Consider the following 15,736-nt stretch of genomic DNA (forward strand, 5'->3'; position numbering starts at 1 on the left):
TTTACTCTAAACTAGCTAGCTAGCCTGCTGCTGTTCCTTCCAATATATGTTAGGTACGTTGTTGGATCTTGTGAAAAGTCGACACTGCTACAATTCTTCATCTGTCTTACTCAATAAAGCAATTTCTCTCTTCATCCTTCATTTTCTTCTCTGCATCTTCCACCTCTTTTCTATATGTGATTCCTTCTATATATCCTAATTGTGTGTATAGTTTCTGAAAGGCAAATTAATGAATGTTGACTATTCTATCCACAATGGGTTTCTTTCCAAGGTTTTGAACAACAGTACTACTGCTGACTCAGAGAGAGAGAGCTTTGGATTATTTCAAGAGGTTGCAAGAATATGGAGTACATTATACTAACATTACGGCTACATTTGTTTCCACATAATTATCTTCCTCAAATTATTATTATTTTTTATTATTTTTTTTTCAGCTAAAATATATTTATTTTTTATTTTATATATATATATTTTTTATTTCTCAATGTTTGACAAAGGTTAAGGTCGAGTCCATGTAAAAACTTTTTATAACTAAACACCAAACAAATAAAAATGTATTTTTTTAAAAAAAATTTACATCCAAATAAACGGAGCCGCATTTCTATAATTTACAACTCATAAAATAAATAAAAAAAAGAAAAAAGAAACAAACATATATGTAGATAAAAACATCTTACTCACATTAATGGTCTACGGGTGCACGATTTGGTTAGATCCAGTTTTAAGATGAACTAGAACTAAACTTATCCCGACAATTATAGAAATCTTATTGCAGAATCGAAACTATTAGAACTATTGAAACCCAAATTGAATCGTAAACGATCGGATTGGTTTAGTTCAGTTCGATTCTATGATTTTGTATATATATACCTATTCACATATTAATCAAATGAAAATCATAATTTGCTATATATGTATGTTGAGAAATTAAGCAGGATTCACCAAAAACTAGGGTTTACTGTGGAGCTAGAATTCAGAATGAATAAAATCCATAGCATTAGGGCAACTTAACAAGTACAGAACTTACTCAAAAATACCAAACTAAGCAGTACCATTCCACATAGTTGGGTGGTCCAGTTTAACAGTTCTAATAATGTTGTGTACAAGGCAGGCAATTTATTAAAGAATAAGAATGTATAAGGCAGGCAATATGGAGTCAAGACGAGTACTACACAAACCAAAAGCCACAGATCGAGACCAGATGCTACAAAAGCTACGACACAGAAAGATGGTTGTCGCCAAGAACTCACACTCATCTGCAACAGAGAACCAACAGAACTAAGCTGCCATGTTGCGACTAAGGATCTCACCCACCTCGAGTCTCTAGTCTTCGCGGAAAAGAGTTGAAACAAAAGGTTAGTCTCCCAGATGGACTGACTAACTTTCTCCAGTAAACAGAAAACTTCCTGCATAGTCATGATCTACTCCTTCCAAACACAGTATAACACGCCCAACAAGATATAACTTGAACATAGTGTTTGTGTGTGTTGAATTTAGGCTGGTAGTTCCAGTTAGATGCTGCCCATGAAATGAACTCGTTCCCATCATTGGGGAGCTCGTTGATTTATTAACGAATGATCATTCTTGTTTTTTAAATATATATATAATTGACAAACAAAAGCGTGGGACAAATGAATGCAAGATGCACACTGAAATATATATATATATATGTAACAAATAGTAAATCATAGCTTTAAGCATCTTCCTGTTCAAATACTATCATTGAGTTATTATAAATTCATAATAAATACTTGTGAACATAAGAACAACCTATATATGTTGTAATCTTACAGTATCAGCTATTCATCAGACAGCAAAAGTTCTGAATTTGACACCAATATTCCTCTTGATGAAGTCTTATGAAATGAAACATGAACACTCTGATCATTATAACAATCAAAGGTCTTCCACTCCAGATATGGCAGAAATGGAATATTATTTTCCCCTTTCATCATATATAAGAACTTATGATCTAAGCCTTCGAAAGATACAGAATGCTTTCAGATCATTTTGTAGGAAATTCAATGTCTTTGTTTGACTGACTTTCGCTATTGTTTTGAGAAGAGAAAAGCTTAGAATTCATGCTCAATTGGAAGGGTCTCACGGATTGGCTTATAGAGTAAAGAGGTGGTGTAAGAGAACTTGACATGGGATTTTGTGAACTTGAGCTTAACATCTGGAAATGGTTGATTTGTTTTGGATCGAACTCGGCTGAAGTACTAACATGTGAAGGGAAATAAGATTGTGTTGTTCCAGGTGGACACACAAAAACTTGAGATCCAGATGGAAGAGACAATGTTGATGCCAATGGCAAAACATTAAGGTTTTGAAGATCTTCGGTTCGAGGTACTGTAAATCCATGACTTCCTATATTAGATAAGGAAAAATTCGATGGATCCCAACGATAGAACGAATTATATGGCATGGAATGATTAGGCAGGCCAGGCAATGAAGAATGGTTAGGTCTTGGGAAAAGGTCATTAGATGAAACACATGAAGCATGACCTTCAATAGTACCTTGTTTTTCTTCCTCATTTCTTCTATTCCAAACTTCTTTCTGATCATCTGCTGTTTCTATTGCAACCTCCTTAGACTTGTCCCTCACAGTAGCATCTGAACTCCAAAAATTTGACTTGGGTAGTCCCAGTGGATCATCCCAGTTGATGCTGTTCATTTTAAGTCCATCTTTGTTGGATTGTGAAGCACCAGCACCATGAGAGGTTAGCATTGATTGAGGAATTTGGCTGAAGTTTCCTGGTGGCATTTGGAGAGGAGGGAGCTCATCGATTTCATGCTTAGCCGCGTTCAGCAGCCAATCAATCACCTTGCTAGGCTGATTAAGCCCAAGCCTATCTTGAAGATCATACAATTGAATAGCAGTGGGTACTGAAAGCCTTACGCGCCTGTCTCTCAATCCTCTCACAGTGCAAACTTTGCTGTGCCTGTCTTTGCCACCAAAAGCGCGTGACACACGCACAATTCGTGGATCCTTCAACCTTGACCATGGTGTTGAACTAGATGAAACCTTTGAGATCTTCTCATTACTAGTGTTTCCTTCCTGTTTTGTTGTAAAGCCTGATTCTCTTGAATTTGTAATCATCTTATGCCTCTCATTATTGGTGCAAAACCAACTGTGAACCAATTCAATTTCCTTGGTAGTAGCTTAACTCCGAAAACTTTTCAATCCTGAAATTGGCTTACTGCGCGTGCATAAAGCTTCTTCAGGTAGTTCCTTATGACTTTCTGCTTCATGATGAAGGGGAAAGGAAAATATAAAAAGGAGAGAAAACATACAATCAAAAAATTTCTGCCACTGCAAATCATAAATAGTCAACTTTATAATTGTCCAAAACAAATATAGAAGGTTGGTCAGCAACCCTTCCCCCCAATAAAAAAAATTATAATTCTCTGCAACACTGGACACAAAATGATGAGTTTCACATACACAAATAGAAAGAAGATCCAACAATTACGATTACACAAATCATAGGATATATAGTATTCTAGATAGATTGATAATCGCTTGATAACCTCAAAGTAGTATCCACGATTCTAAACTGTATAACAATTTTCTTTTGGATAACTAGTGCAGTGAACAGAAAACTAATATCATACAACTCTTTGATGCTAGTCAATGAAATAGTCCAGATTAACAAATGAATACCAATTCTATCAACTTAGCTTGATCTAGTTACATATAGCAAAAGATGTATCATATTATTGGCGGAAAAAAACTCTAGATAAACCTATGCAAATTTTTAGGGCTAGCTAGGATAATCAGGAAAACTTACATGACACTTCTTGTGGTGTATCGAATTTTGGTCCTTGATTTAGTTGGAAAGAGTGGCAACTGCTGTTGATTGTGCCTTCCTGAATTCGCTATATATTCGACTCTCTCAAGCTGTATTTAGGTTCCAAGGGGGAAATCCACTTTCCAGTACTGAGAATAAATTTATTGAAGAAATTCTACAGATTGAGAAAGAGAAGATGCCGGAATTCAACCGACCATGCTCCATGGAAAAATTAAAGAGAAAGCAATGGTGAATACGCGTCCACGTGGCGTATCTTGGCATCTGTCAAATGTATATGCTAGCTAGGCCAAATCTTATCATTTTCTTGTCACGCATGTTGAACTATCATTGTATGATGAATTAGTTGTGCTAATCTTATTCTGCCAGTCACAATGTTTATGATGTGTTAGTTTGTAGGAAGCAAATGTTTTGGTAAGATAATAATGTTCAACAAAAACAAACTAGCTACATAATTTCAGCTGGGGACCATTCTGCACATTTTGAAAAGCTGCGCCTAATGCTTTATCGACAATTACAAAAGGTTTTGTGACTGAATTTCAATCACATGGGTAGGCATGCAATTGCATGCCTGAAGTATCAATTAAGGGGAAATGTTTTAATTGTGTGATTAAAACCTTTCATACAGATTCAACAGCTGAAGTTTACATCAATTCATCTGTTACCACAAATTTTTTCCTGTAATATCAACTTAACATGGCATATAGAACTAGCTAACAACCTTGGTTAATTAGTAATTTTCATCAATTCATTTGTGATATTTTTTGTAAGCTGCATGAATATTATTGAACAATTTGATATGATATAAGTTAAATTGAATCCATATTTAGTTAATTATACAAGCTATAGAGAAATTATCACCAAATACAAAAACAGTAAGGGCATTTAATATTCAATTGGAGGAGAAATATATTTAGTAGATAACTATAGAGAAATTATCATCCAGTGGGATATATAGGTCCATTCAAGGGCTTGAAAAGTTGTGGTGTGTGCTCTAAGAGCATTGTCATCTTGATGTGTGTGTGACAGGTACTTGGGACATTGAAAGGCTACCTCATGGGTGAGGGACCAGGATATCTTCTTTAAAACACCCACTGAAGAGAGAGAGAGGACCACACAACTTTCTTTGCAGAGAGATTTGCATGGGGCAAGTTGAAGTGTTGAACCTAACAGCTGATCATACTCCACAAAATCAAGATGCTATGTTCAGTCATGCATCAAAAACATATGAAAAGAAAAATATATATATATATGTGTGTGTGTGTGTGTGTAAATATATAGACGTGTGGAAGTTTCTTTCTCAACTTTGAAAAGGATTTCAAATATGCTTTTTCACCTTCTCTAATGATTAGGCCTTCTCCAATTGAGAAGAGGTGGATCTCATCAGCTCCAAATATCTAGCACCAATCTAGCTAACAAGGCAATGACAAAGTGAATTAAATTACTATTGATATATATATATATTAATGACTCACTAGATTGCCCTAAAAACCAGCACTCATTTTGAGCATCAGAAAGATTGAGACAAGAAATTAACCATCCTTGTCTATCTTTGAATTTAAAAAGGGAATTGTAGGTTTTGACTTCAAAACTAAATAATTAGTTTTGGGAAAAGTTTTTGTATCTGAACACTAATAAGTATCCTTGGAGTAAAATTTCTAGAAAGTTACTCAACAAGAACCCCGGAAAAAAACTTCAACTTGTTGTTTAAAGGAAGCAAAGGACTATAGTATATTTATAGTTCATCTACTTTTCTGATTATTGTTTTTACCATCCTCATATATTCCTTTATTCAAGAAAATGTAAATGGAGACAAAATATACATAACTGAGAGAAGGGTGCATGGCAGTACTTTGATGGGGAAATTTTTTGTTTTTCTTCTCTTTTCATCTTATGGGAGTTCCAGAAACCTAACTTTTCTCTGCAAACAAACAGTGGCGGGAATCTCAACAAGAAAGGGCGCACAGGGTTCACTGACACTGCTCTGATAGACCACAGATATAAATTGTACAAGAAATAAAAGGGTACTATTAATAATAATAGCTGGTTAGCGTTTTGCTATTTAAGCCAGGTGCGCTCTGCTTACTCACCCCTAGCAATTAAGCGGTTGTACCCCAAGTCATCTGACTAGGGTTTATGTGAAAGTGTGTATATAATCAAAATTTTATTTTTGCCCAAATCGCGTTGTAACCCAATTTTGGTTATAATTTATTTTATTTTGCAGGTTGTGAATTCTAATTTATTTTTTTATTGCAAATCAAAGGGTGTTAGGGATTGTAACCTCCCAATAAAAAAACAAAAAAGTGCGAGAGAGACAAAAGTTTAGAAGTTTTTTTTTTAACCACTTAACAGTTTCTTTAATAAAATAGTATATTATTAGAAAAATGATTGATTGGTATGGTATGACAGACATTAATTTGTAAAACAAGTAGTTGGTAAATATTTGAATTATTGATGTTGTTATTTAATATTAATATTATTGGGTAATTAATGGTGTTAGATTGGGGACCAAAAGAGGCTGACATGAGTCTTTGGTCAGACCGGCCACGTTTAGTCGCCGTCATTCTTTGAATACTACAGCCGCACACTTGCACCGACCCATGCACTCTTTCTATATATGCATGCGCCTAACTTTATCATGTGGTTGTAGTTTGCTTTCTTCAGCTAAACCGAAAGCTCTATCTATCTCATGGAATCGCAAGAAAATATTATTCTAGGCTGCAAACGTGAGTGAGACTTTCATACATCAGATAAATCGAGTTGAATGGAGCAAACAAATTAAAAAGTCACGTTTTAAGACGGTGAACCATACAAGTCCTCCAGCAATTCTATTATCTCATCAGTTCGGTTCGATTTGATTATGTAAAAATAGTTTTATTTTTTTCAAAAAATTAGAAAATTTAAAAATTATCTATAAACTCCTTCAATTACAATGTTCTGAAAAAATTATCTTTTATAGTTCTCTTAAAATAAATAAATAAATATATATATATATATATATTTCTATGAGAAACTACTTATAAGAACTCATAATATATACACTCATGAAAACTTGAACCTCAATGTTCTAGAAGATGGGAAAGTATTAATACAGTACAATCTCAGACGGGATTGGGTAATGTTCATGTTGACCAAATGCTCAAAGTTTTAAGAATTGAGTTTTGATCGCTAATTTATTTTTATTTTTTAAAAATGTAATATTTGTCCAGTTTTGTTAAAAATTCATTTTTAAAAGGTTCTCACCGAGTTTATTCAGTTGACATTTTCAATTTGAAATACTCAATTAAAGAAGAGTAATGATAGGGGAATCGAAAAGGAATCACTGAATTAGTATCGAATTTGACGTGGTTGGTCATTCTTATTGTTAAACAATTATTTTTGAAAACTGTTTAAGTAGATAAGGTAGACAAAAACACGTCAGATTTGATACTTATTCGGGCTTAATTCATCGATCTCCCTATCTTTATTTATTAAAGAATTGATTTATCAATTAGCAGTGTTAAATTATGATTATGCACATGTTTGTCTTATATTTTATGTTAATGAGGACTCAAGGTTGTATAGAAAAAATTCCTTTACGAGTGACATCTCAAAGTTGGAATATAAAACTGAATTTATTACATTTAATTGGGACTTTGGGGAAAAGATAAAACTGAAAAGAAAGAAAAAAAGAAAAGAGTGGGAAAAAAAAATGGTTAGTGCAGCATAGAGGTGTCTAAATATTGGTAAAATGGAAAGACATATGCTCTTCCAAATTACGATATAAATGCACATTTTTAGTATAAATTGCATTTAGTATAATGTATTATTATTCATCCAATCAATTGCATTTATTATAACGTATTAATGTTCATCCAATCAAAAACATTAAGGTCATGGTACAACATTTAATGGATTTAGATGTGGGTTTAAGAAAAAAATATTGAATAATTAATCGTCATTCGAGAGGCCAAATAAAGAAAATTAAAATCAATGAGACTACTTCAAATCATGAGGCTTTCATAGATCTTTTTCTTATTCGATTACAATTTTATAAATAATTTCTCCGTTTCACAAGCTAGACAATGTCATTTTCTTTTCTCAAAATCATGTAGTTCAGAGAGGCAGGATTGAAGGGAAGTAAAGCTTAAGGACATCTTCCTATTTTACCATAAGAGTGAATTTATAATTACAATTTTTTTTATTTTATTTTTGATAAGTTAATCACAAATTGTTCTTTATAGATTCACCCACTGAAAGGAAAAAAATGTCTTCTGCTGCAACAAGAATTGGCTATCTTCCCAAATCACATCGAGTTACGAGGCACAAAATCACCCACAACATAAAATAGTATCAGTTGAGTTAATCCCCATTCAATAGCCCATTTTAAGGGCTTGATTGGCTGCCAAAGCTTCAGCCTACTAGACCTAAATTAACTCACATGAGGAAAAGAATAGAATGCAGCCTTCGTTAAAGAACATCTTCCTTAAAATTGAAATATTTACTGTATTGTATTTAATATAATTTCTAGACAATGAGGCCTATTATAGAAGCTCCAAGATATTATAAAGTACAAATGTCCAATAAATTCACTATATATATATATATACACACACATATAATAACTTATGAAACTTTAATCATATTATGGTTTCTAAAACTTGAAAGAGAGTAGAGTACAATAATATGAAACAGAAGTTGTCAAGAAATTAATGTTGCACATTAATCCTTCATTGAGACTCCCCAGGAATTAGAAGAGCTAGAGTACGTACTCTCTCAAAAAATCAGAATTCATTGGGATCTGTTCTCTCTCTCTTCTCTCTTCTCTCTCTCTCCACATGCAGCTTTATGGAAAATAGCAGGAAAAAAAAAAAATTAAATTAAAAAAAATACGGATCGAAAGAAGGCTCTTTCATATATATTAATTGTTTCATTTGTCTTTAAGTTTGGATGATCGAGCAGTTCACTTCCACTGCCATCTCTTTGCATTATTCACTGGACGCATTTATCTTTGCTTTAACACTCTACTCCCTTTCACCTTTTTCTTTTTTTCTAGATAGGGTTTTCGTGTCCTTTTCATGGCTAGCAAACGAAATAACTACACAACAGAAGAGACAATTCAATAAATATAACAACCTCTTAGCTAGATACTTCTCAATTAGGATATTTTTTTTTTTTTTTTTTTTTTTTTTCAAATAATGTATTAAAAAAATATATTTGGAATACTTTCTCAATTAGGGTTTTTGTTGAACTAATAAAAAAAAAAAAAATGCAATACTTCTCAATTAGGGTTTTGTTCAACTAATTTTTCAAAATATATATATATATATATATATATATATATATATATATATATATATATTGAATACTTCTCAATTAGGGTTTTGTTGAAATAATTTAACCTAAAAAAAATTAAAAAATAAAAATGGAATCCATATTCCATATATGATTCTTTCCTTCATATATACAAGTATTTTGTTCCCTATGGATAGCTACTGTAATCCTATAATCTCTCTCTCTCTCTATATATATATATATTTCTATATATATTCAAATATTTATATATTTCAGAAATATATAAACACACACAAACACATATATTTACTCTCTATCTGTTTGTCATGAAATTGGTTATAATGATGCATGGCAGAGAAGCTAATTATAATGGAGTGAATGATGGTGATAGTAAGCTTTAAGATGGAGCCAATTAATAAAGAGTCCCTTTGGTGGATATCAATCAATTTAATCTTAGTAATTCTGAAGCATGTACATTTCTATTTACAGTAATAATTAGTTAATTACAGTGTTCTATCAAAGCATTTTGATATATAATTCATGCACCAGTAACAAAATTACTTAATTTGGTACAGACATAATGTGAGAGCAAAGTGTTGGACTTTTTACAAAACCATGAAAGAAAATGGAAATATGAAAGACATGACATTACCAGCACGAGGTATTCGCATGCACACCACTAAAAGGATTGTAACATATAAAAAAAAAAGGACCGCGTGCATGATCCAATGTACACAGGCAGGTAGCTAGTGCATGTGCTCTAAAGTAAATTAATCATTAGATGCAAAGCATGCGTGTGTCTTTGTTATTGGCTACAGTAGGGTGGGAATTCTCATAAATCTCATTTATTAAGGATTGTGGAAGCGAGGTTACGCAATTTTACTTTCATAAGCGGAGAGGTTATTTTCATGTTTCAAATTTGTAACTAGGAAGTATATTCCTTATATGATTTAGTAAAATGGCTAGATTAACCTCATGGAGGGCAAATCGTAACCTCGGGCGGAACTTAATTACCCAAAAAAACAATATGCAATATAGCTTACAGCTGATTACTCTCTCTGTCTCTCTCTCTATATCCTGTGTGTGTACATATTGAGAACAGTAAACCAAAAGTGGAAATAATATTCATGTGACCTGTGGGAGGACACAGAGAGTACTAGATTTTGCTTGAAATCAGAAGTCTTTTTCTCTTCCGTTATTGATTTAGGCCCTTCAGGAACGTGATCAATCCCATCATTGTCGATTCCTTCATCATCATCGTCATCAAGGTGCACTAGTGTCTGTGTATTATTGGGTGAGGAACATCCTTTTACCCACCTATAACTCACCTAACAAGTCCTCAAATGCCCATAATTTTTATGTTGCTAATTACAATCATTATTCAAATTTAAGTCTTCTGTTTTTTTTTTTTAAAGTTAAGAATATGGATAACTGAGATCTTTGGTATCCCTGGTTTACAATATTTGGAGCGAGCAGGATCTTCAAGAAGAAAATTCTATCTCAAAACTCCATCTTACATCTTGCTTTTGGAAACAATCAGGTTGAAACTGATATCTTCATCCATTCCAGACTCCTCATCTACTCGGAGATTAATTGAAGAATAGGAACTTCCATCATCTATCTTGAGCCACCAGCCGAGCCACCTGACCAGAGGAATTGAGGATATGATTTCCATGTTCATCACAGGATTGTTGATTTGGCCAGTAACTGGGCTTGTAATGTTTATACATATATATGTATAAAAAAAATTTAAAAAAAAAGAAAAAAGAAAAGAGGAGGAGGAAGGAAAAAATTTAGACTTGGTGTATGCTCCATAGTGGGGTACCAATTTGATTTACTCCCTTTTGAGGCCCATTTATTCGTATCCAGTATCGTTTTAGTTCTGACACAGACACCTATTTCTCATTGAGGCCCAATAACTAAACCCAAGTGTCTTACTCTCTTGTACCGATGAGGTTCATACGAACAATTTTTTTTTTGAACCCGAAGGTAAGGCCCATTTGTTGGGTGATTTGGGCTGTATTAGACACGATTAGGTTGTGTTGGACTTGGGCTGATGATAAATATTCAAAATTGATAATGCGAGAACTTGTAATTTTATTTGAGGTACTATTCGGCTTTTTCTTTTTCTCTTTTTTTGTTTTTTTCACAAAGCAACAAGAAGGGAAACTGAGGAACAGAAAAGGAAGAGGCTTCAGGCTGAAATAAGCGAACAAGGCCACACAGGCCAGTGAACATCAGTTCGGCAGGAACTGAGAGCCCATTTGCAGATAGAGTGGGCAATGGAGTTACAAATCCTTGGGTCCAGGAAAGAGAGAGATCTCTAAGGAGAATGACAATGTCTTCCATAAGAACTCTGGACAAGTGGTTAGAGGGAGAGAGCTGAAACAAATTAAGGCAGTCCCCTTCAATGATGACTTCAAAATAGCCCCAGTGGATAACGAGAGAAAGACCTTCTCTGAGAACATGGAATTCAGCCACTTCAGGGTTGGGAATAAAAGATGAGAAAACTGAAGCAACTTTGATCGCTCTTCCTTTGTGGTCTCAAAGGATAAGACCGCGGCCTGCTGATTTGGAAGGGAAGGAGAATGCAGCATCAACGTTAAGCTTTAGTTTTCCTTCAACGGGAGGGACCCAGTGAGGAGGAGGAGGGGAGAGAGATGAGCATGGAGGCAAGTGTCCAAGGTGGAGATATTAAAGAATTCATGGAAGTGGCCCAAGGAATCAAGAAGGAGATTCCATTTAGTGGCCCAAGGAATGCAAATAGGATCAAAACACAGCTGCAAAGGACTAATACGCCAAACCATATGAGATGAGGGGCATCTACAAAGAAGATGGAATGTAGATTCAGGCTCAAGGCCACAGCGCTTACAGATATCATTCTTGACAATACCTCTAACTTTGAGGTTTAAGAGAACTGTGATTCTTTCATGAGCCCACTGTCATAAAAAGAGTTGGACTTTCCTCTTTGTTGGAATGGACCAAAAAAACTTTTCAGACAAGGGAGAATTGTGCTTTAAGGCATATGCCACTCTATAAGCACTTTTGACGGTGAAGTTGCCAGATAAGGAAGCATTCCACATAAGAGAGTCAGAACCTTGAGTGATTCTGAGCGAAATATGAAGGATAAGTTCACTATCCCTTGAATTAAAGAGGCGCTTCATAGTATATGTTTTCCAACTAAATGTAGCATGGTTAATAAGGTTAGCCACCATAACAACCTGTGAATTCAGAGGAGGAGGAGGAGAAGTAATGCATGGGTTGGATATATCAGGGAGCCATGGGTTTTTCCACCAATTGACCTTAGCACCATCAGCAATTCGCCATTCAATGCATTTAAGAATAATATACTTCACTGATTGGATGCCCTTCCAAGCCCAAGAGGATGAACGTTTATGAAGCAAGTCAACAAATGAGCAATTCTTAAACTACTTGCTTTTATGTAGGTGGAACACAAAATCCCAACTCATTTTAATTATCATAAATTGTTTACTTGATTACAAGAAGAGTGGAAGGAAGAAATCCTGGGAGGAACAAAAGACAATTTTTTTTGTTTGTTATGAAACAGATGACAAAGGAAAGGACAATAAGGAGAGGGGTTTTCATCTAAAATCATAATTTATTTTTCGACCAAATGCAAACAAAAAAAAAAAAAAAAAGAGAAAAACCAGGTAAGGATCTTTTGTTGTTTTCTTAGCAATTTATTATTATTATTTTTTAATCTGGGAGTTAAAAGGAAATACATATTTCATTATCACAATTCTAGGGACAGATCTATTCAGGTAAGGGTTCAATAGGAACAGCCACCACATTGAAATTTTTTTTATTTACAAAATTATTTATAATTTTTATTAAAATTTGAAAAATATCCTTACTCAATATTTGATAATACATCATTATTAATCCTTGATATTCAAGGCGACAACTTCTCATGGGTTTACCATGCACACTCTCCAAATTTGGTTATGTGATACCTAAATTTTGTTTGAGACATTAGTTCACGAACATATTTATTTTAATCTCATACCAGACATTTGTGATTGTGTGACTATTTATTTATCTAATGAAAAAAAATAAAAATAAAAATCAAATAATGAATAGTCATGCAAATCTATCACAAAAAACAATAATGTTCACAAATTAGATTCACAAAATATAACTTTAGAATATCAATTGGAATAATCCATAACTTTAGAAATTAGTTGTATTTTAAATTACATTTCATTATAAACCAAATATAACATAAAATAAAATAAAATAAAAAGTACTTATGATATGTGTGTTCACAAATTAGATTCACAAAATATAACTTTAGAATATCAATTGGAATAATCCATAACTTTAGAAACTAGTTGTATTTTAAATTACATTTCATTATAAACCAAATATAACATAAAATAAAATAAAATAAAATAAAATAAAAAGTACTTATGATATGTGTGTTTTCACTTTGAAGTAGAAGAGATACTCCTCCTTCACAAAACTTTTGGTTACTTATTATATATTTAGGAGCATCAAATCAACACCTTAAAATTGAAATGGGTAAAATTTAAAGAAGCTCGTGGCACTTAAAAATAATAATAGTAATGGATGGATGCTTCTAAGTATATAAAATTATTTTGAAAATCATAAGGAGGGTGTGCAAAGCAAAAAAAAATATCTATCTAATAATAAAACGTTGCACATTTAGCAATATCAACATAAATGAATGGAGTAAAAAAGTATATAACATATAGGAGTTGCACATTTAGCAATATCAACATGAATGGAGTAAAAAAGTATATAACATATAGGAGTTTAGTGGTATTTATATGATTTTCTGCAATCTAATCACCAAACTTTCAACTAAAAAATTCATAAAATATATATGGTAACAGTCAAGTTTTAACCACTAATAAGGACTCTAATCTCTGATCTCTACTTATCAGATTGTCAATGTAATATTACTTAAATTAGGCTTATAGGTTATTTTGTTATTCATTTCCAATCCAATCAAATGAATGAATATAAAAATCCTTACGTTTGTGAGTGATTAATAGGCTGCTTAGATTTAGGATTTGAAAAATATTTAGTTCAACTTTGATATTATATTTTTTCTAATTTGAAACTCAAGATGTTCCTAGATGTAACATCATGAATTTCGCCCGACTAATCTGGTACTGTAATTGTGGGGTCGATTGCAGTATTCCTAATTTGTTATCTTGGGGGTGGGTCCAAACAACCATACTCAAGGAAGTTCTAGGTATCAAAAAAAAAAAAAATCATGAATTTGGATGTTTCTAAAGGCAACGTTTTGGTAAGTATACAATTCTTAACAAAAATATAATAAATTATTTGTTATAGGTCAAATTGCACTAAACTCCTTACATTATCAAAATACCTCAAAATACCTTATTCTACACTTTTGTTTGTGAAGATGCAAGAAATTCATACCCTCTTTCTCTCTCTAGAATTCTTACACTTCAACCAAAAGATCCTCCTATTCTTTCCATTCCTTCCCTTATTTATAGATATTTACAAGATATTTACAAATATTGACGGATTGCTGGATCTGGGCCTGTTCCTCCATAAGTCCTGGTCACCTTTGATGGGCTTATTCGCGTTCGGCCCATATGGCAGTGTCTTTTTATGGGCCGACCCAGCTGTACGGACCGGATGTCGTGCTTGCAAGTCAGATCCGGCCCATGTCGTCCTGGGCCTCCTCAACTGCCCCCATAATTGCCCCTTATTTAATAAGGGGGTAATTATTGATGGCGTCTCATCATGACGTTGACGGCTCGAGAAAACCACGTGGGGGAACGGACGGTCAGATCCAGAATCAATGTTCCGGGGCTCGATGAATTTCTCGCCTTCCCGACGCTTCGGCCCTCGGGCCCCCCTCGCCTTTATAAGGCTCTAGAATACCACTTCACGTCCTTTTACCGTCTCCATCATCAGTCAAATCTCTCTCTTTCTAGAACAGTGCTAAGCTTTTTCTGGTGAAATCCTTCAAGAGTCATTCTTCCAGTGATCTTACAGTCCTCTGAGGTTAGTTTTGTTCCTTTTTACTTTCGGCAGGCTTCTATTTACCCCCTTTTTAGATCCTTCAAGCACTTCCACCATGGTTGTAGATCTGGATGTTCTTCGTATGAGACTTAGACTTCCTGACAACATCGAAGTTAGGGTTTGCCCTCAGGACGTTAACATTATGACCGGTGCCGGCCTCCCGCCCGGCGAAGTCTTATTCACGAACCTTCAATTGAATGTCGTTAGGTTCCCTCTGCACCCTTTCTTTAGTTATGTCTTCAATAGATTGGGGATATCCCCCCTGCAGGTAAACCCCAATTTCTTTAGAATCATATCCGTTATGCTCCTGTTGATGCGTGACAGAAATCTGGACCTTGACCTCATAGACCTTCTTCTGTGTTATAAGGTCAGTAAGATCCGTACTAACGAACCCTTCTACCACCTCTACCCGTTCGAGAAGATGTCCATATGTACGGACACAATAAAATCTGAAAAGGGTTGGAGGGATAGCATCGTGGGCATTAGTGGGGCTTGGTCTTCGCCGGCTGCAGAGGGTTACCCAATCCCGAGCGCCTTTGGTGTCTGTTCTGTTTCCTCCTATAAGAAATTCAAATCTCATAAACATGATTGCCCCTGCGAAACATGCG

General features: G+C 34.1%; 1 protein-coding gene across 1 annotated transcript; it reads right to left on the bottom strand.

Moving 5' to 3' along the window:
- Positions 1 to 1,643: 1,643 nt before the first annotated feature.
- On the bottom strand, positions 1,644 to 4,040 carry LOC132283412 (transcription factor TCP5-like). The gene is made up of 2 exons (XM_059785355.1): positions 3,792 to 4,040; positions 1,644 to 3,243 (listed from the first exon to the last, which is right to left on the bottom strand). Exon 2 carries the CDS (start codon positions 3,098 to 3,100, stop codon positions 2,006 to 2,008), a length of 1,095 nt encoding a protein of 364 aa, XP_059641338.1. The 5' UTR covers positions 3,101 to 3,243; positions 3,792 to 4,040; the 3' UTR covers positions 1,644 to 2,005.
- Between the last annotated feature and the right edge of the window lie 11,696 nt (positions 4,041 to 15,736).

The sequence above is a fragment of the Cornus florida genome, unplaced genomic scaffold (genome assembly GCF_030987335.1).
Source record: "Cornus florida cultivar Cherokee Brave unplaced genomic scaffold, ASM3098733v1 CherokeeBrave_3.0.0_Hap2_Chr11, whole genome shotgun sequence".
NCBI classification, from domain to species: Eukaryota; Viridiplantae; Streptophyta; class Magnoliopsida; order Cornales; family Cornaceae; genus Cornus; species Cornus florida.

Bases quoted from the DNA above. Each gene is read 5' to 3' on its own strand.
- LOC132283412 (XM_059785355.1), bottom strand. From the start codon at position 3,100: ATGATTACAAATTCAAGAGAATCAGGCTTTACAACAAAACAGGAAGGA.